The sequence below is a fragment of the Bufo gargarizans genome, chromosome 4 (assembly GCF_014858855.1).
Source record: "Bufo gargarizans isolate SCDJY-AF-19 chromosome 4, ASM1485885v1, whole genome shotgun sequence".
Lineage (NCBI taxonomy): Eukaryota > Metazoa > Chordata > Amphibia > Anura > Bufonidae > Bufo > Bufo gargarizans.
Genome location: NC_058083.1, coordinates 6,454,596 through 6,476,599, shown reverse-complemented (window position 1 = coordinate 6,476,599; position 22,004 = coordinate 6,454,596). Strand labels below are relative to the sequence as shown.

At 43.1% G+C, this 22,004-nt stretch overlaps 1 protein-coding gene across 1 annotated transcript in view; it reads left to right on the top strand.

Annotated features, from left to right (window-relative positions):
- Positions 1–21,658, top strand: part of TNFRSF21 (TNF receptor superfamily member 21) — an 83,630-nt gene extending 61,972 nt beyond the window's left edge. The window contains exons 5-6 of the mRNA XM_044290312.1: positions 16,943–17,165; positions 17,921–21,658. Of these exons, the coding sequence (XP_044146247.1) occupies positions 16,943–17,165; positions 17,921–18,150 (453 nt within the window). The 3' untranslated portion in view covers positions 18,151–21,658. The remainder of the gene's footprint in view (positions 1–16,942; positions 17,166–17,920) is intronic.
- Positions 21,659–22,004: the final 346 nt, after the last annotated feature.

Sequence of the window (22,004 nt, the reverse complement as noted above, 5' to 3'; positions counted from 1 at the left end):
TCAACCCTATTTCTTGTAAAAAAAAAAACGAATGGTTCGTTTCATACAATAATAAACTTAAAATGTCTGAACAGTTATCTGGTGTACGAAAAATTTAGGATGAAATCCATCGGGTCGGCGTTGAACAATTTCTTTCCAAACTGTTATATGGCCACAGTGGATCTGAGGGATGCATATTATCATGTCCCTATCCATCTCAGCCACCAAAAATATTTGAGGGTAGAAGTTTAGCTAGAGAAGAAGATCCTACATATTCAGTTTCAGGCCCTTCCCTTTTGGACTATCTCAGGCCCCAAGGGTTTTCACAAAGATCATTGCAGAGATGACGGCATATGTGAGTGAGAAGAACATAGTTATCATACCCAATCTAGACTATTTTCTTATTGTTGTCAGATCCTAAAAGAACAAATTAACTGGTTAAGGGAGGTTCTGGACAGACTAGGATGGGATATAAGCCTGGAGAAGTTCAATTCTAAAAAATCTACAGAGGGGGGTTCCATGGCGCAGAGAAGCAGTCCTTCCCTTGACCACGGATGCCAGCCCATATGGATGGGCAGCCTATGTGGAGTCTCTTCTGTTGCAGGGGAGCTGGGACGACAATTCTCTGTCCCAGTCTCATAATTTAAAAAAACAGAATGCAAGCCGGTTAGCATTGAGACAGAGTCTCCCTATCATCAGGGGCAGAAATTTCTGAATCTATTCAGACAATGTGTCAGCAGTAGCCTGTATCAACAGGCAGGGAGGTACCAGAGCTCTAAGTCTGATGGCCCTAAGCCACCAGATTTTCAATCTAGCAGAAGATTTTCTCTTATATCTTTCTGCAGTACATCTAAAGGGAGTGGATAATGTGAAAGCAGATTTCCTCAGCCGTCATCTATGCCAGGGGGGAATGGTCCCTAGACCAGAGGGTTTTCAACCAGATTTCAGCTTTTGGTTTTCAACCAGATATCAGCTTTTGGTTTTCAACCAGATTTCAGCTTTTGGTTTTCAACCAGATTTCAGCTTTTGGTTTTCAACCAGATTTCAGCTTTTGGTTTTCAACCAGATTTCAGCTTTTGGTTTTCAACCAGATTTCCGCTTTTGGTTTTCAACCAGATTTCCGCTTTTGGTTCAGCATCCAAAGGTAGTGGACCCTTTGGCTCAATCCTGGAAGAAGGGCCTTCTTTATGCCCCCCCCCCCTCATTCCTCCCTCTAAAGCTATTACCAAGAGTCCTCAGGACGATCAGGGAAGAAAGTGCCACGGTCATAGTGATATAGCTCCCTTTTGGCCAAGGAGGGTTTGTTTTTCTTCGATCCGCAGGATCTCGATAGCCACCCCTTGGGTTCTTCCCGTAATCCAGGGACTTCTAGTTCAGTGAGTGAGTGCCTGGCTATTGAGAGGGAGATTTTGAGGAAAAGAGGGCTCTCGGAGGATGTTATCACTACTCTGTTGGCGAGTCGTAAGAGGGTCACTTCAGAAATCTATTTGAGAGTTTGGAGAGCTTTTTACAGATTCGCCAGTAGACCAGTGGACGTGCTAGCGGCTCAAGACATTCCACTTGTATTGGATTTTTTGCAGGAGGGTTGGAGAAAAAAAGCTTACACCTAGCACTTTAAAACTGCAGATTTCAGCATTACCGTGAGTGCCTTTGAGTTTAAATTGGCAAATCATCCTTGGGTTAAGAGGTTTTGCTTTATCTAAGTTATTACCATTCTGTAAAGATAGAGTTCCTCCCTGGGTTTTAAACTTGGTGCTTTCGGCTTTCACTTCAGATCCTTTTGATCCTATCAGTGCAATTTCCCCTAACATGCACTTCCTAAAACTTGCTTTTTTATTAGCCATTACCTCCGCTAGGAGAGTCAGTGAGATCGCTGCACTTTCCATTGACCAACCTTACTTAAGAATCTTGTTGGAACTGGTGGTGGTTTTCTCCTGAACCTTCTTTTTTACCTAAGGTTTCTTTCCAGTTTCACCATTCCCTGGAGATAGTTTTACCCTCCTTCTGTGCTTCTCCAAAAAAATGAGAAGGAATCAGAATTCCATTGTTCAGACGTTCGGAGGTGTATAATTCATTATCTTCAGGTCACTCAGCCTTGGAGGTCCTCTTCCTGTCTGTTGCTTTTATTTCTGGGTACGAAGAAGAGCTCTGCATCTTCTCAAACCATTGCTAGATGGATCAGACAGGCTATTTACTTAGTGTACTCATCCAAGGGGATTGTTTCGCCCTCTGGGTTTGGAGCTCAGTCTATTAGATCAGTCTCCACTTTTGGGCAGAGTTCCCCACATGCTTTTTTCAGACACTATAAACTTCAGCTGCCTTCTAATGAAGGCCTGTCATTTGGCCGTAAGGTGCTCCAAGCTGTTGTCTCGCCCTAGAATAATCTTGCCTAAATCTCCCAGGGGTTCTGTCACCGAAGGGGAAAAATGGGAATACACTTATCGGTAATGAGCCATTGCCTTCCACGTCCTATAACCTGTCTCCAAAGGAGATACAAACTGTCCTGCTACAAGAGGACATAGTTTCAAATTAGAGGGGCAAAGGTTTAAAAGTAATATCGGGAAGTATTACTTTACTGAGAGAGTAGTGGATGCATGGAATAGCCTTCCTGCAGAAGTGGTAGCTGCAAATACAGTGAAGGAGTTTATGCATGCATGGGATAGGCATAAGGCCATCCATCATATAAGATAGGGCCAGGAGCTATCCATAGTATTCAGTATATTGGGCAGACTAGATGGGCCAAATGGTTCTTAGCTGCAGCCCTAGTCTGTATATAGAAACATTGAATGTGTCGGCAGATATCGATTATTCTAGTAATTAAGTATTCTACCGATTGAATCCAACAGTTAATCAAGGACTCTAATAAGAAAAACTTGGGCAGATAAGTGGCAGATGAGGTTTAACACTGACAAATGTAAAGTTATGCACATGGGAAGGAATAATGCAAGTCACCCGTACTTATTAAATGGTAAAACACTCGGTAACACTGACATGGAAAAAGATCTAGGAATTTTAATAAACCGCAAACTAAGCTGCAAAAACCAGTGTCAGGCAGCTGCTGCCAAGGCAAATAAGATAATGGGTGGCATCAAAAGGGGCATAGATGCCCGTGATGAGAACATAGTCCTACCACTTTACAAATCGCTAGTCAGACCACACATGGAGCATTGTATACAGTTCTGGGCTCCAGTGAACAAGGCAGACATAGCAGAGCTGGAGAGGGTCCAGAGGAGGGCAACTAAAGTAATAACTGGAATGGGGCAACTACAGTACCCTGAAAGATTATCAAAATTAGGGTTATTCACTTTAGAAAAAAAGACGACGGAGAGGAGATCTAATTAATATGTATAAATATATCAGGGGTCAGTACAGAGATCTATCCCATCCTCTATTCATCCCCAGGACTGTGACTGTGACGAGGGGACATCCTCTGCGTCTGGAGGAAAGAAGGTTTGTACACAAACATAGAAGAGGATTCTTTACGGTAAGAGCAGTGAGACTATGGAGCTCTCTGCCTGAGGAGGTGGTGATGGTGAGTACAATAAAGGAATTCAGGAGGGGCCTGGATGTATTTCTGGAGGGTAACAATATTACTGGCTATAGCTACTAGAGAGGGGTCGCTGATCCAGGGAGTTATTCTGATGCCTGATTGGAGTCGGGAAGGAATTTTTATTCCCCTAAAGTGAGGAAAATTGGCTTCTACCTCACAGGGTTTTTTTGCCTTCCTCTGGATCAACTTGCAGGATAACAGGCCGAACTGGATGGACAAATGTCTTTTTTCGGCCTTATGTACTATGTACTATGTAATTAAAAGAATGTTGTATATAAACATACATTTTCTCCCCCATGCCATCAGTCCCCCCTCCCCAAGTGCAATCAGCTCCCCGCAGTGCCATGAACTCTCTCATGCCATCAGCTCCTCCTCCAGTGCCATTAGTTCCTCCCCCATTGCCATCCACTCCCTCCAGTGCCACCAGATCCCCCACTGCCATGAACTCCCGCAAGCCATCAGTGCCCAGCCGCAGCGCCAGTGAAATCAAATATTTACCTTTCCTGCTATGGGTGCCACCGACACTCTATAGCTCTTCCACCATAATCTTCACACGATGCACTGGGACCTGACATCACACAGCATCAAGTCAAGGTGCACACTCACGTGCACTACATCCTGACCATGTGTGTACGTCAGGATACAGTGCAGCATGGTGCGGTCCGGCGGAAGACCACGGAGCGGTGACTAATAGCAAGCGCTTCACTCGCGCTCCGTGGTCACATAGTAGATAAGAATCCTCGATGCAAAACATTTTTTTTGTCAAGTTACTCGATTTGATTGGAGTAATCGTTTCAGTCCTAATACAATCATTGTTTTACACGGGCAATTTAAATCCATTTCAACTCAACACAAGGTAAGGACCGCAACCCAGGCGCTCATTCATTCTCCCCAAACGCCCCCCACACAAGTTAAACTTACCTGGCTCCCCGGCACCCGCGTTGCTTCTGATGCCTGCACGGCCGCCACTGCATCTCCCCAACACGCAGATGAATTGAAAACATCCACCGTTGGGCAGACACATAGTACTGTACAGGATAATGGCTTTCAAACAAAGTTAGAACCAGCCCTGTACCTCACATGGGTCCAGAGAGCACATTCGACCAACTCGGTGAGATGGACAGAAAATTAGGAAAAGGACAAACAGCAGGTGGCGCTATACAGATACGATTTATTGAATAACTCGCTGGCTAATCCATTTTTTTATACATGCAATTACAATAGTATTCGGATCTAGGTGCTGGTTTGAAAAATGTAGAATGTTTCCCCTTTAAATATAATTGGACAACCTGCCATTACAGTTTAGGACGTGGTGTTATGTACTGAGGATCTGTTGTGGCTCTCCCATGGCTTGAGTAGATTAGTCTAGCAAAATGTTTCTGATGTTTCTGTCTGTAATAAAATTACGGGAAGAGCAGATTTTATCAGCTCATCTTAATGCACTCATCTGCCAGAAACACCTGCATTGCAGAGGAATACAGATCAGCTCCAAGACCTGGGATCAGGATCTGAACGTGCTTTTTGGTAAGACATAGTAGGGGGCTGCAAATATACTGGTAGTCCTTGGGAACCTCACCATGAGTGGTATTCTATATAATGTGGCTGCAGCGTATTTCTGAGATTGTGAGATTTTCCTGAAAGTAGATAAAGATAACCAAACCAGAGAGTCAAAAATATTAGACTTTGATGTATAAAGGAAAATGGTCTAATATCATATATCTGAGTGGCATGGCATGTGACCCATAGTAGATAATTTGAAGATGAAATAGGCTTATTTTCAATCATTGGCATGACAATCAGATGTGAGTGGGTGACCTGTTTTATCTTAAGAACAGTGATCTATCAAAGTCTAATCTTCACAACATATTTGTGGAAGTCTTTTATGGTACGAACAAAGGAGATTTTGGAGGACCTCAGAAGAGGGGTTGTTGATGCTCATCAGGCTGGAAAAGGTTGCAAAACGATCCCTAAAGATTTCAGACTCCACCAGTCAACATTTAAACACATTGTGTACAAATGCAGGAAATTCAAGACAATTACCCTGCCCAAGAGTTATCGACAAACAAAGATCACGCCAAAAGAGCAAAGCCTGTAGTAGTAAAGTCACAAAAGAAACCCAAAATAATCTCTTAGCAACTAAAGGCCTTTCTCACATTCGCTAATGTTGATGTTCATGAGTCCACCATCAGGAGGACATTGAACAACAATGGTGTGCATGGCAGGATTGCGAGGACAAAGCCGCTGCTGTCCGAAAAAGAGCATTGCTGTCCATCTGCAGTTTGTTAAAGATCACCTGGACCAGCCAGAAGGCCATTGGAACAATGTTTTGTGGACGTATAAGGGCAAAATACTACTTTTTGGTTTAAATGAGAAGCGTTATGTTTGGAGAAATGATACTGCATTCCCATCTGTGAAAAATGGCGGTAGCAGTATCATGATTTGAGCCTGTTTTGCTGCATCTGGGCCAGGGTGGCTTGCCATCATTGATGGAACAATAGATTCTGAATTATACCAGCAAATTCTAAAGGAAAATGTCAGGACATCTGTCCGTGAGCTGAATCTCAAGAGTGTGTGGGTCATGCAGCAAGACAACGACCCAAAGCACACAAGTCTTTCTACCAAAGAATAGTTAAAGTTAGGAATGTCCTGATCTTAATCCAATAGAAATGTCGTGGAAGGACCAGAAGGAAACACTTCATGGGAGGAAACCCACCAACAACAAAGTTGAACCTGTTTTGTAGGGAGCAATGAGACCAAATTCCTCCAAGCTGATGTGCAGGACTAATCAACCATTACCGGAAACATTTAGTTGCACAAGGGGGTCACACCAGATACTGATAGTGGAGGTTCATTTACAAACTTTTTCCACTCAGAAGTGATATTGGATAATTTTCCCCAATAAATATTCTAATATTTTTTACTCCTTTTTGATTTGATTATCTTTTGAATACTTTTAGGACTTGTGTGAAATATAATGTAGTTTTAGGTTCAATTTATGCAGAAATATATAAAGTTCACAAACTTTCAAGCCCCATTGCACATGGCAACAAGGGAGGCACCTGTAGGACCTACTGACTACTAAGCTGTAAAATATGGTCTGGGAGCAACATAATATCTGTACAGGTACAACTGCCATGACGTGGCATAAGCTAGTCATGGTGGTCCCCCTTATTACCCGAAACCAATGACATGGGCCGACATAGGTAAGAGACCCAGAAGTCTACATCACTACGCCTCCTAGGAGCCGCTATGTCCACTTCCCCCCAGTATTTGCACAAAGGTGTCGTATCCCGCATGCTAAGAACCTTCCTGCAACCTAGGCATTTTGCATTCATGGACATGTATGATCTAGGTTTGTGGAAGTTCAGCTCTTTCAACAGCCTTCAAAATGTTCAGGATGTTTTATAAGGTTACTGCAGATCTTGTGCTTAATGTAAAATATTCATGGTTCACACCTTTTATTGTGGCAGCAGATTTCAGCTCTACTCTGCAGTGCATCACAGGATCCCTCCCCATGACTTATTCATTAGAAAGAGAACTTCCCTTATCTGGAGGACAGAAGATGAGCCTGGGTACTTGATGAAAGTCACCAGGGGTTTTGCACATTGTGTTTAGCACCTCCTTACTGTAGCCTGCATCGACCTGACATTTATATTTCTAATAATTTTTGCAGCCGGTATCCTCATTTTATTATGTAGTTATGTAGTTTTTATAATGTAGTGATGTCACCTTCAGTCCTATGTAACACCACAGATAACACAGTGATAACTCTCAGAGCACAGATCATGTAGTAGATTCACTTGCAGTCCTATGTAACACCACAGATAACACAGTGATAACTCTAAGTACAGATAATGTAGTAGATGGGTGTGAGGCCCCAGAATTCAGAACATGCACAGTGTGACCTGCAGTGTGGGCCATATTCTATATACCCCCTCCCTCCCAATCCTCCTGTGAAACAGATATTTGGATGGACACTACATACATTGCTACAAAATATACAGTAGAATATAGCACCATACCTGTTACATACAGTGACGTCTCCTGTCATGTAGACTTTCCTAAATGTCTTCATTTAGAGATTAGGCCCCCATGATACCTTTCAGCCGTGTCTCGTCTCTGCAGAGTTTGACATTTTTTTTAGATGCCTCACTTTACTATCATCTTCCCCCTTCTGGTGCCTCAACACGTTCATCCTGCTGCTACCCCCAATACTGAGCTAGTACCATACAAATAGTCCCCCATAATAACATGCTTCCGCACTGTCCTCCATGGTAATAGTGTGGCCCACATGGAAATTCCTTGTGTCCCCTGCAATTTTGCTCCCTGGGCAATGACACTCACACACAACGGTACTGCAGTAGTGGACAAGTCACTGCCTCCTACAAGATCAGCACACTCTTTGCCTACTGCTGTCATCGTTTTCATTATGTGATGACCCCACAAAATCATCACATTCTTCTCCTGCTTCTGACATCCTTTTCATTATCTGATGACTACAAGGCATTCTATCCCCACAGTTGCGTATAGCCCGGTCTGAATCTGTGTTGTATCTCTATCAATTCATGATACTGCCGCTGTCAATTTTTTTTTTTACTTTTCTAGTATAATCACAAATAGACCGGTCACTACCTCCAACAAAATCGGCAAAACTCCTCATCTGCCACTGTCCCCATTCCCTTGATTCCACAGGATGTTTTATCACCCACTTTATGTCCCTGTCGCATTACAGTCCTCTCCTAAGTCACTGCCGGAAACCCGCCAACCCCATTTACTGTAATGGGGACCAGCAGCGATGCGGCCACATCCCAGAAAACATGCCGACAAGCGGCCAGAAGAAAACCGCTGTGTGCAGCGGCATTTGTCCGGCTGCTTCTTGGCATATTCCGCCGCTGGTCCCCATTATACTGAATGGGGCCGGACAACAATGCGTTTGATTCTGGAATGCAGAGAGAACTGAAATTTGCTTAAACGCAAATGTGAAACAGGTCTTATCCCAGTTCCCACTTTGACGAGGTTGTCGTGCTTAAATACTACTACTCCGATCATTTGTCATCTAATTTGCTTTAATTGATTTTCCTTCTCTATTAAAATTGAATTCCTTTATAATGACAGATCATAATTATGAGATCAAAGATATGAAGCCTCAAGTTCCATACAATATGTCCTAAAATAAATCGCCAATATCCGACGGCATAAGAACTGTGTCAGTTCGTAGCATGAAACCTCGTGTACGGTATTGACTCTTCCTACAGAGGATCATAATGCTGCCGGCTATATAGCGGTTTATTGCTTAGACAGGTTGTTAAAGAGGAATTTATTGCGGGTGTCGCCAACTGTAAGGTTAGTGTACCTGCTGCTGGCTCCTGTACGGTTACATATTACCGGTTTATGGCGCTGATGCATCTTCTATATACTTAAGTCATTTTCTGACCACGTGGACAGCAGTGTAGGACCTCAACCTAAAGTCATTTCCAAGACTTAATATTGAAAGCATGTCCTTAGGATAGCTCACCAAATATTTGATTCTGAGGGTCTGATACTCCAATCCGGCCAATGAAGGCATCCTGCAAGGGACTCAGCTGCAGTAATATATTGTTGTGCCGAGAATTGCTACCGCTTCCATTCAGGTGGCTGTGAGTACCACTGTGCAGAAAGACTGTGAAGGTCTCTTCATACTCGGGATAAACCGCACCCCCATAATCCTAAAATGACGGTGTATCCCAGCTATAGATAACAACTTGTGACTGTTGTAGCTGAACACTGGCCTCAGTAGTGATCTCACTGGTTTCGACATGCTTGCCACCACCACCACCGATTGGCTGCAGCAGTCATGTCAACATGTCATCCCTGGAGCAGTAAGAACACTAGGGAGCAATAGAGCAAGTATCAGCACTGGAGCTGCAGAGGAGTAGTAAGGTAAGTATTACTACTTTTGTTATTTTTTGACACCATTGTAAGTTTATTCTTTTTTATGACTTTTTTTTTAAATTTAAAGAGCAGGATCAACCCTATCAAACCAGACACACTGCCTGGTAAAGTTGACCATGCCGGTGACAATGATGCCTGTCTTGTGAAAAATGGTTGTGGCATTCCCAAGAACAAACAGCTTATTTCCTTATACAAATGAGGGCTTCAGTGCACTGAGGGGCGTGGCCAGCACTGGAAAGCAGAGGACGGCTGAGGTATAGGCTCCGCCCCTTGGCGCACCAAAGCCCTCCTTTGCATAAAGAATAAGTCTTTTTTTTTTTTTTTCTCTGGACCGCCACAACCGATTTTTACCAGACAGGTACCATTTTAATCAGCAGGATCAACTCTACCAGGCAATAGGCCTGCTTTAAAAGGATTGATCCTGCTGACGGGTGCTTTTTAATTGGTCACCTTTAAATGGCCTTCAACAAACTAATCAGTTACTTGATCTGAGCTCTGATTGACTGCCCACCCTCTTCCTCCTTGCCATTACCCGTGGTGGAGTCCAGTTCCTTAAGATTCATGCTCCTTTAGATCCACCTAGGTCAGGCATGCTCAACCTGCGGCCCTCCAGCTGTTGCAAAACTACAACTCCCATCATTCCCGAACAGCCTACAGCTATTAGCCTACAGAAGGGCATGGTGGGAGTTGTAGTTTTACAACAGCTGGAGGGCCTCAGGTTGAGCATCCCTGACCTAGGTCATGGGGCCTGTTATACAGTAAATTGCTTTAAAGGTACAATATTTTTGAGGATAATGCCCCTTTTAATAATATGCTGTCCCCCTCCCCCATAGCTGTATACAGAAGATGGTGATGATGGGGTCTAGCTCTTGTATGGGAGGTGAGGTATAACTGCGTGTCCTCTTCTCTCTAAGGTATGGATTCACGATAATTTAGTAGCTTGTTATATTTTTCTCCCCGTTGTGCCGTTGCTAGTCGGACGGCGTTGGTATTCACACAGAGTCCTGACAGACCTCGCTGCCAAGGCACGCACTGCCCGCTGGTGTCCCTGTAATGGCTGAGAGACATCTAGAGCTACCCCACCCTTCCATGGTTACATATTACCCTTCATGTCCTTTGACGCCATCAAACAGGTCACCTTCAGGAAGCCGCAACTATCGAATATTCTGCCCTCGGGACAAGGTTGTATGGAGTGGGGTGCTTCCATTCTCCATAGGCGGTAGATACTTTTGCAGAACTTCAGACCCTCATTAAATAAAAACCTAGAAAGGTAGACATTTTTCCAAAAAGTGGTTTCTTCAGGGGTTGTGGTGACCCGAACCAGCATAAGGACCACTTTTTCTCTATGGTGGCCCCTTGAGCTCACGGCAGTCAATCCCATGGTAAAGTTTCAATAACGAAAGGAAGCGGCCACGTATCTGATCGGATTAGAGACTCTGGCTAATGTCATTAGTGATGTCTTTTTTTTCTCAGACTTGGCAGCTGCAGATGCAATGTTTTTCTTCGGTAATTTACTAGCAGAAATGGTTTTTGACAAAAATGTAATTTGCCTCCTGAGCCGTTGGCTCTAGTATGCTCCCTGGCAGCAAGGAAATTAGATTGTAAGCTTCACTGAGATGGGGAGTGATGTGAATAAACTAACATTACATTAGAAACCAAAGCGTAGTACATAATGAGATATTGCAGAGGACAAACATTTTGGATGGTTTTTCTATTAAAGGGGTTGTCCAGTATTAAGCCTCATGCAGATGTCCGTGGAACACGGTCCGTGAGATACCGCACTGGCATTGCAGGAGCGCTCGGCGTCATAGCAACCAATGACGCCGTGCGCTCCAGCTGTTAGCAGGATGCCAGGCTGGGATACCACGGACCGCTCACGTCTGTGTTCCACGGCCATGTGCATTCGGCCTTAATTTGAGGGTATTTACATCCAAATCAGGTGGACGGTGTAGGAATTACAACAGTTTGCATATGTGCCTCCCAATTGTTAAGGGACCAAAAGTAATGGGACAGAATAATAATCATAAATCAAACTTTCACTTTTTAATACTTGGTTGCAAATTCTTTGCAGTCAATTACAGCCCGAAGTCTGGAACGCATAGACATCACCAGACGCTGGGTTTCATCCCTGGTGATGCTCTGCCAGGCCTCTACTGCAACTGTCTTCAGTTCCTGCTTGTTCTTGGGACATTTTCCCTTCATGCATGCTCAATCGGATTCAGGTCAGGTGATTGACTTGGCCATTGCAGAACATTCCACTTCTTTCCCTTTAAAAACTCTTTGGTTGCTTTTGCTGTATGCTTTGGGTCATTGTCCATCTGCACTGTGAAGCACCGTCCAATGAGTTCTGAAGCATTTGGCTGAATATGAGCAGATAATATTGCCCGAAACACTTCAGAATTCATCCTGCTGCTTTTGTCAGCAGTCACATCATCAATAAATACAAGAGAACCAGTTCCATTGGCAGCCATACATGCCCACGCCATGACACTACCACCACCATGCTTCACTGATGAGGTGATATGCTTAGGATCATGAGCAGTCCCTTTCCTTCTCCATACTCTTCTCTTCCCATCACTCTGGTACAAGTTGATCTTGGTCTCATCTGTCCATAGGATGTTGTTCCAGAACTGTGAAGGCTTTTTTAGATGTCGTTTGGCAAACTCTAATCTGGCCTTCCTGTTTTTGAGGCTCACCAATGGTTTACATCTTGTGGTGAACCCTCTGTATTCACTCTGGTGAAGTCTTCTCTTGATTGTTGACTTTGACACACATACACCTACCTCCTGGAGAGTGTTCTTGATCTGGCAAACTGCTGTGAAGGGTATTTTCTTCACCAGGGAAAGAATTCTTCGGTCATCCACCACAGTTGTTTTCCGTTGTCTTCCGGGTCTTTTGGTGTTGCTGAGCTCACCGGTGCGTTCCTTCTTGAAATGACCTCTGGACCTTGTATCTGCTCATTGTAATTGGGATAATGAGGGAATAACACACACCTGGCCATGGAACAGCTGAGAAGCCAATTGTATCATTACTTTCGGCCCCTTAACAAGTGGGAGGCACATATGCAAACTGTTGTAATTCCAACACCGTTCACCTGATTTGGATGCAAATGCCCTCAAATTAAAGCTGACAGTCTGCAGGTAAAGCACATCTTGTTTGTTTCATTTAAAATCCATTGTGGTGGTGTATAGAGCAAGAAATGTAAGAATTGTGTCGATGTCCCAATATTTATGGACCTAATTAGTTGTAAATGTTTATAGTGGTGTCAGATCCTTCAGATCAAAAATTGGCAAATTGCTGTCGACCTAAAGAACCTATTTATTTATTTATTTTATATTTTTTTTATATTTGGAAAACCTTGATTGTAATCCGGTTACCAGGATTCTTATCTCATGGTAACTCCAGGCAATGGTTTTCACCTTGAAAGGCTGCCATGGGCAACGATTCTCACATGACTGGCTACCCTGGGCAATGGTTATAAAGTGATAGGCTACCTTGGACAATGGTTCACATGATTGGCTACCCAGGACGGTTTTCCCACAGCCCTGTGTGTGTGTGTGTGTGTGTGTGTGTGTGCGCATAGTGATCTTCTCTGGGACACACCCGGCTAGCCCTGCTGCGTTCTGCATATCAATGCACTCTCTGCCAAGGGCAGCTGTCATTGACAAATGAGCGCACTTACATAATCTGCTGAGGAGCATGCACTCTCTAATAGGCTCTTACAGGATGAAAGTGCTGGAAATCTTATATGTGTACACAGTTCTATCATATTGCTTTGTTAGTGCTATGGATATGTGTTTTGGCATGCCAGGAGGAGACTCTTTATAACAGTTGGAGAGGGTCTTTTAGGTGTGGTTCATATATATATATATATATATATATATATATATATATATATATATATATATATAGGCTAGAATACGTTAAAGGGCAAATTACATGGTAATAACAGTGCCATACTGCAGACTAGAAACACTTAGGCCCCTTGCAGACGAGCGTGTCCGGATGCAACCACGAACTGCGATTGCATTCCGTTGCTCAGTTTTTATCGCGCGCGTGCAATGCGTTTTGCATGTGCGTGATAAAAAAAAACTGACTGTGGTACCCAGACCCGAACTTCTTCACAGAAGTTCAGGTTTGGGTTCAAGGTAGGGGTGCACCGAAATGAAAATTCTGGTCCGAAACCGAAACCGAAAATTCAGGATACCCCTTGACCGAAACCGAAACCGAAAATGGCTTTTTGCCCAAATACTTTTAAAAGACCCCCCACCCCATAACAGTGCCATCCACAGACCCCCCTACCTCATAACAGTGCCATCCACAGACCCCCACCCACCCCATAACAGTGCCATCCACAGACCCCCCCACCTCATAACAGTGCCATCCACAGACCCCCCCACCTCATAACAGTGCCATCCACAGACCCCCCCACCTCATAACAGTGCCATCCACAGACCCCCACCCACCCCATAACAGTGCCATCCACAGACCCCCACCCCATAACAGTGCCATCCACAGCCCCCATTGTACAATTAATAGATTAATTGAAAATATTTCAAAATAGCGGGGAGGGACTGGGAGGAGGAGCTGGGGGCCGGTGCGTTCACTGTGCTCCGGCCCCCAGCTCCAGTAGTTATAAAATGTTGTACAATTAATAAGCATTCTATTCATGAGGCCCCCTCTGCAGTATTACATTCAATACAGCCACATCCTACTCACAGGGCTGTCATCTTAATGCTGGCCGGCCGGGCAGAGGAGCTGCAGCGTCACAACTGACGTCATGTGCCCGGCCTACTTTCTGAATGAAGGAGGCGGCGCAGGCATGTGACGTCAGTCGTGACGCTACCGCTCGTCTGCCCGGCCGGCCAGCACAGCCCTGTGAGTAGGATGTGGCTGTATTGAATGTAATACTGCAGAGGGGGCCTCATGAATAGAATGCTTCTTAATTGTACAACATTTTATAACTACTGGAGCTTGGGGCCGGAGCACAGTGAACGCACCGGCCCCCGGCTCCTCCTCCCAGTCCCTCCCCGCTATTTCCGGCCGATATGTAAAAATATCGGCAGAAACAGAGTAGGTGCATTCTCGGCCGATATTTTCGGCCGCCGAAATTTCGGTGCACCCCTAGTTCAAGGTTGTGTAGATTGTATTATTTTCCCTTATAACATGGTTATAATGGAAAATAATAGCATTCTGAATACAGAATGCATAGTACAATAGGGCTGGAGGGGTTAAAAAAATAAATAATAATAATTTAACTTACCTTAATCCACTTGTTCGCGCAGCCGGCATCTCTTCTGTCTTGTTCTGTGAGGAATAGGACCTTTGATGACGTCACTACGCTAATCACATGGTCAGTCACATGGTCCATCACCATGGTTATGGACCATGTGATGAGCGCAGTGACATCATCAAAGGTCCTATTCCTCACAAAAGAAGACAGAAGAGATGCTGGCTGCGCGAACAAGTGGACTAAGGGGAGTTAAATTATTTATTTTTAACCCCTCCAGCCCTATTTTACTATGCATTCTGTATTCAGAATGCTATTATTTTCCCTTATAACCATGTTATAAGGGAAAATAATAAAGATCGGGTCCCCATCCTGATCATCACCTAGCAACCATGCGTGAAAATCGCACCGCATCCGTACTTGCTTGCGGATGCTTGCGATTTTCACGCAACCCCATTCATTTCTATAGGGTCTCCGTTACGTGAAAAACGCACAAAGAGGAGCATGCTGCGATTTTCACGTAACGCACAAGTGATGCGTGAAAATCACCGCTCATGTGCACAGCCCCATAGAAATGAATGGGTCCGGATTCAGTGCGGGTGCAATGCGTTCACCTCACGCATTGCACCCGTGCGGAAATCTCACCCGTGTGAAAGGGGCCTTAAAGGGGTACTACACAAACATGACATTATTATAGAGCATGCTTGCACTTAGAAGACAGTCCTGATTTCTTTTAAGCATCAAGTACGTACATGTAGTATGATGCTATGTACAGTAAACACTTCCTTTATACGTAAACTGGGCTTTCATGTTCATTGTCATGAGAGGACCTTCTTCCTCTGCAAGTTGTGACACCATGCTCTATAAAGTATTGTGTAAGTGTGGGACAAAAGAGGTGATATCTCCCTGTCTTCTATCTGCAAGAATATAACTATTATACACTGCCTGCTATTTACTATAATACTGCCTCCTATGTACAAGAATATAACTACTATAATACTGCTCCTATGTACAAGAATATAACTACTCTAATACTGTCCCTATGTACAAGAATATAACTGCTATAATACTGCCTCCTTTGTACAAGAATATAACTGCTATAATACTGCCTCCTTTGTACAAGAATATAACTATTATAATACTGCCTCCTTTGTACAAGAATATAACTACTATAATACTGCTCCTATGTACAAGAATGTAACTCCTATAATACTGCTCCTATGTACAAGAATATAACTACTATAATACTGTCCCTATGTACAAGAATATAACTACTATAATACTGCCTCCTTTGTACAAGAATATAACTATTATAATACTGCCTCCTTTGTACAAGAATATAACTACTATAATACTGCTCCTATGTACAAGAATGTAACTCCTATAATACTGCCTCCTATGTACAAGAATATAACTACTATAATACTGCTCCTATGTACAAGAATATAACTACTATAATACTGCTCCTATGTACAAGAATATAACTACTATAATACTGCTCCTATGTACAAGAATATAAGTACTATAATACTGCTCCTATGTACAAGAATATAAGTACTATAATACTGCTCCTATGTACAAGAATATAACTACTATAATACTGCCTCCTTTGTACAAGAATATAACTACTATAATACTGCCTCCTTTGTGCAAGAATATAACTACTATAATACTGCCTCCTATGTACAAGAATATAACTACTATAATACTGCCTCCTATGTACAAGAATATAACTACTATAATACTGCCTCCTATGTACAAGAATATAACTGCTATAATACTGCCTCCTATGTACAAGGATATAACTACTATATGATGTGGGATTTTGAAAGTATTCATGACTGCATGGAAAGTTCCAAAGTTCTCAGCCTTTGCAGAAGAAGGATGTCTATCCACTTGAATTTGCCCTTGATCCGATATATAATTTTTTCAACCTCTTCTTTTAACAATGTAATGTAACTCCTTCCAATATCCCACCACCCAGAAGATGCTTAACTATATTTGCTTCTTTTCTTCATTAAATTTAGGGTTATTTTAGTGATCTTAGTCGTTGATAATATACCTGATAATCTGTAAACATCTTCATGCCCTTATGTCAGACAGTACATTGTGTTCTTGTTATTGTGCCCACTGAGCCATGTGAAATGTGACCAAGACTGCAGAAGGATCCTTGGCTTTGTATCTTGGGAAATAAATAAATGAGTGCATTGTTTAGCGCCATTCATGTATGTTTCTTCTATTTGCTTTGACAGATAGAAGATGACAAGCCAACCCTTCAAGTAAATCCTAACCAGCCAATGTCAACTCAGGATCCTTCCCTCAAGGCACCCGACTCTGCCGCCCTGATGATAGAACCATCTCCACTGGATAAGAACAAAAGCTTCTTTGCCGATGAGTCAGAACCTCTCCTGCGATGCGACTCTACATCTAGTGGTTCCTCTGCTCTTAGCAGAACAGGCTCCTTTATAACCAAAGGTAACTGAACTGGGCTCATTTTGGTGTCAGTCTGGTCATCTACGCCAAATGGGGGACGGTGCTAAACAACTGCTGTACTCCAGGGGTGCTGTCTGTTTTGGCGGACAGGGTCCGGTTAAGTTGAGATCCAGTACACTCTGGTGTTGCTTCGATTAACAAGAGCCAGCCAGGCTCTTCCATTCGACCATAGATGGTCATCAGACCCCCCCAAGTCCACTCTGCTTCTCCACAAATCCAAAAAGTTAGTAGTTACAAATTATCCAACACACTGACAACTTACTCCTGCAATTTGGGCTGCCCCACTTTAGGGTTGTGACTTCCAAGATGGAGAACTACTTCTGTTCCAATGTTGAAAGGAAGAGGGACTACCTGGCTGAGATGCAGGAGGAAAAATTGCAGAAAGTGACCAATTACATAAGTGATCGGAACTTCCCTGCTGCTGCAGTCCCTACACTATCCAATAATCATAAAAATGTGGTGGTCTTATGTCCTGGTAGACCACTTCATATAGTAGCTCTGGTCTAACTACTGATATTTATGGGTTAGACCATCACTAGGATCCACACCAATAGTTTATTTGTCACTCCTTTTAAAAGTGAGGACTATGGATACGTCCAAGTCTTTATGAAGTCTACAGTCCTAGAGCTGGGACCTTTTACTGACAGATATTTATCGAATATTTTGTCGTTGAGTAGTGAAGGAAGTCATTTTTACACGTTAATACATTGATACATCTTATTCTCGTCTTCCCACAGAAAAAAAAGACACGGTACTCCGCCAAGTTCGCTTGGACCCTTGTGATCTGCAGCCAATCTTCGATGACATGCTACCCATCCTCAGTCCTGAAGACATCCGCATTATTGATCAAATACCACAGGCTGAAGACAAACTAGATCGTCTCTTTGAGATAGCCGGCGTTAAGAGCCAGGAGGCCAGCCAAAAACTCCTCGACTCGGTCTACAGCCACCTCCCTGACCTGCTGTAGTCCTGGTAATGTCTACAATAAACTACTTGCCTTGAATGACAGAAAGAGCGGGTACCTTGCTTCTCTAAGCCAGTCTTAACGAAACGTCATCATCTCCGCTTATTGCATTCACCCAACTTCAGTAACCGTGGCATTGATCGGGATGCCATGCGTGCTGCAAACGTATGTTGGATTTGCAGCTCTGTACATATCATGGCCATTTTCACTTCACGAGAATTCACTTCACCTCGTTTGCATAGCCGCTATCGTTTGTTCCACATGACGTGTAGCCATGGAGGAACTCTGGAGTCTAGAAGGCATTCCACCACACAAAGTACACAAATGTCTGGAACCGTTGCTTTGCATAATGCAGACCACTCTTGGTACCACTCGTATCTTCTGGTTTCCTGTATATCGCTGACCTTTGGGCTGATGATTATAATAAAGGGGAGGGAGATGATAATCTAATAAACTGCCCTCCCGAGCTGCTGATGAGACTTACAATGCATGGTACTTACCTTTATCACAGCCGGTACAAGAGTATAGGTTTTATGATTCCTCATGAATGGTTCTAAAATGATGCAGTCTTCTTGGTCACCACATCTCCAACCCCACCTACCCTTGAGGGACTCTCTCTTCATTGTTAGACCTGTTTTGGCAGGTTTTTCTTCTCTTTGAAAAGGCTTAAAAGATAAATTTTTCGGTTATTGGTCTGTTTCTTGAAAAATAAGGTAAAAAATACATATATTTTTTTCATATTTAGTCAGCTGAACTAGTTTTTCTCAGGATGAGTACCTGCCATTTATTTAATAATGTTTTTTGTTTTTGCTTGACAAGGTAACATATCACCCTCCCATGGTCTATTTTGTGGGCTAAACCAATGCTTACTAGCATGGTCATGAATACGCTGGACATTGGCCCCCAAAATGGCCGCCTTGTCTTTGTTTAGCGGACAGATGCCCTTAAACTTTAAGTCAAGGAGATATCGGGCAGATATGTTGCTACCATCAATGATATAAGGGGTTAGCTTTGTTTCACATTTGCGTTAGACATCTCTGACAGGCAGTTCCGGGAGGGAGCAGCTGGCCACAGATGTCTGGATGCTGCACCGCCGGACTCTACCTGACACTCACCAATTCCATTCACTATATGGGGACTGGCGGAGATATGGCCGCAACCCGGTTAACATGCCGAGAATCGGCCGGACGAAAACAGTTATGGCCTGATCTCCATTGATCCCCATTATAGTTAATGAGGCTGGAAGGCAACCTGCAGGATCTGTCTAACGCAAACCTGAAACAAGTATGTCTTTTTGGGCAACTCTTGATCTTGAATTGTAGCCTAACATTATATACAGTTTATAATCAGCAGATGAAAATATCTGGCATTTGTATGTTCTCTGTGAAATGTTTTTTTTCTATTTTTCAGCTTGTTTTGACTCTGTAATGTAAAAAAAAAAAAAAAGTTGTATCTGGAAACCATCAACAAGCAGACAATCTGCTGTTGACAGATCTTACTATAGCTTTAATACTAATCATGGTTTTCATCCCAATAACCCTTGTGGAGCCATTAAAGTATTGATGATCCAATCAGACCACGGCAGGACACCATGGTACGAAATAGAGCCGAATAAGAATCTGTCTGCAGCAGCTTTATGACGGTTTCCAGGTAGCGATGATTATTAAGTACAGTGGAAATGCCAAATATGTTTTGAAAATAGATGACACAGATGCTGGCTGTTGCATCTGCTGACATGGTCACCAGTGTTAGTAACAGACTGTGTTGAGGCAAGGGAAATTTAGCGGCGGGGTGCGACTTTATTTATTACTTAATCCACAAATTAAGAACGGTTTTACGATTTAAAATGAAAGTCCACATTTCAGCACTAAGTAAGTTCCAAAATCCTGTCCTGTATATTATTATAATGCATTGTTGTGGGGTTTCGTTTTTTTGAGTACATGTCTCCGAATGCCTTGGAGTTAATGATAACATTCTTGCTATCTCCAGCCACCACTAGGGGGAGTTTAATGTCTACAGATGTACTAGTGAGTTCAGAGGTAGCTGTATAAACCCATAAGCTACCCCTAATGGTGGTGGACTATAACTTTATTTGGTTCAAGAGGATTAAAGGGGTTCTGCAATAATTGGGGTGGTGGAGTGTTTGGCAGACTCCTCCACTTGGCCGGACCTGTGAAAGATAGATTACTTACCTACTTCCCGGTACTGGCTCCCAGTCCGTGATGCTTCGCTGGGCTCCCTCGCTGTAAACATCCGGTTTGACATCGCTGCAGCCAGTCACTGGTCACAGCATAGACCGGATCTCCTTATGTCATCGCCACTGCCAATGATTGGCTGCGGAGACATCAAGCCGGATGTTTACAGTGCGGGAGCGCAGCAAAGCATTACAGGCTGGGAGGAGAAGGAGCAGGGAGCCAGTTCCGGGAAGCGGGTAAGTAATCTTTCCGGAACAGGTCTTTCCAAGTGGGAGGTTCTGCACAACCGCTTTAAGGAATTGGGTTCAGACTTCTATAAAGATATATTATGAAATGTATCAGGACATCATTTTGGAGCAGTTGTGCTGTAGGGTGGATAATCACTGTACGTCCGTATAGTAGGACTGTGCGTATGTGTTACATCATATGGTCAATGCCGGGCCGGTTCACGATGTAGTCCATGAGTCTGCGCTTGTCCCCATGCAAAGTGAATAATCCCTTAAAACACCAGTGTATTTGATCCCTACAATAAAGGTAACAGCTGAACACACGTGGCCACCATGGGTGGTCGGGGTTTGGTCACTGATCTTACCCTAATCATTGTACTTATCAACAATATTTGCAAGAGGTCTCCATGGATTTCATATCATGTTACGTTTCTCAAAGGGAAATTCTGCGTCTAGTTGAAATTCAAATTTTTTTTTATCAAATTTTTTTTTCTTCTGGAGAATGACTGACTAATTTCTGCCTTAAATTGTCTGCTAAAGACTCACATCCAGCCTCGAGACATGTGGGTAATCAAAACTTCAATATAAAAAAAAAAGTATCCACGGAAACAGTTGCTTCTATTGCAGTAGAGGTTGGTAAGGATAGCCTGCTCGGTTTAGAAACTGTCAGCAGGTAGCTAAATCTATGTCTGAGTTTTCAACAGGCAATTTCAGGCAACTTCTTGCTGGAAGTTGTGTCACCGCCACAATTCGGATCTCGAACTCCACAACGTTCATTCATTCCTCTTCATTTTGGAATTAACCTTTTTTTAAATTATTTAATTATTTTCTGTGTTTTTTTTGTTTTTTGACATGTACTTCAAGTATATCTGACGAGAATAAGATTTGCCTTCAACAAAAACTAATTTATTACTAGATGTTTGTTACTGGACGATGCTTCTTTATGTCCACCTCATGAAGATGAGATATTTCCATGTACTTATCTAACCTTACCAGTAAGCAATCTGATATGTTAAGCATTTAAGCAAGTGTGTTTTTTTTTTTTTTCTTCTTGTTTTCTAAGAAAAATATATAAAAACTTTATTTATATTTCAAGAGCGGTTTGTGTTATTTCATTGGTGAGGTCGTGTGTTTGTGTTATGTCTGGCTCCGTGCTGTGCGACCGGCACACCGAGGAAATGATGGCGTATTCCACAAGATCAATGCACGTTTGTATGCAGCACAGCGCGTGCTTACAATGGACATATTGGTTCTTTCTCCCACTTTAACTCTTTTTTCAGAGGCAGGGGTCTGGGAACAGTTTTCACACTTTGGACATATAGAAATCAAACCTGAAAATATAGAATAAAAAAATATACCCGGGAAAATTGTGAAAATGCCACTTTGTACCAGGGCTGTGAAGTCAGAATCTTGGCGTCGGAGTCTGACTCTAAGC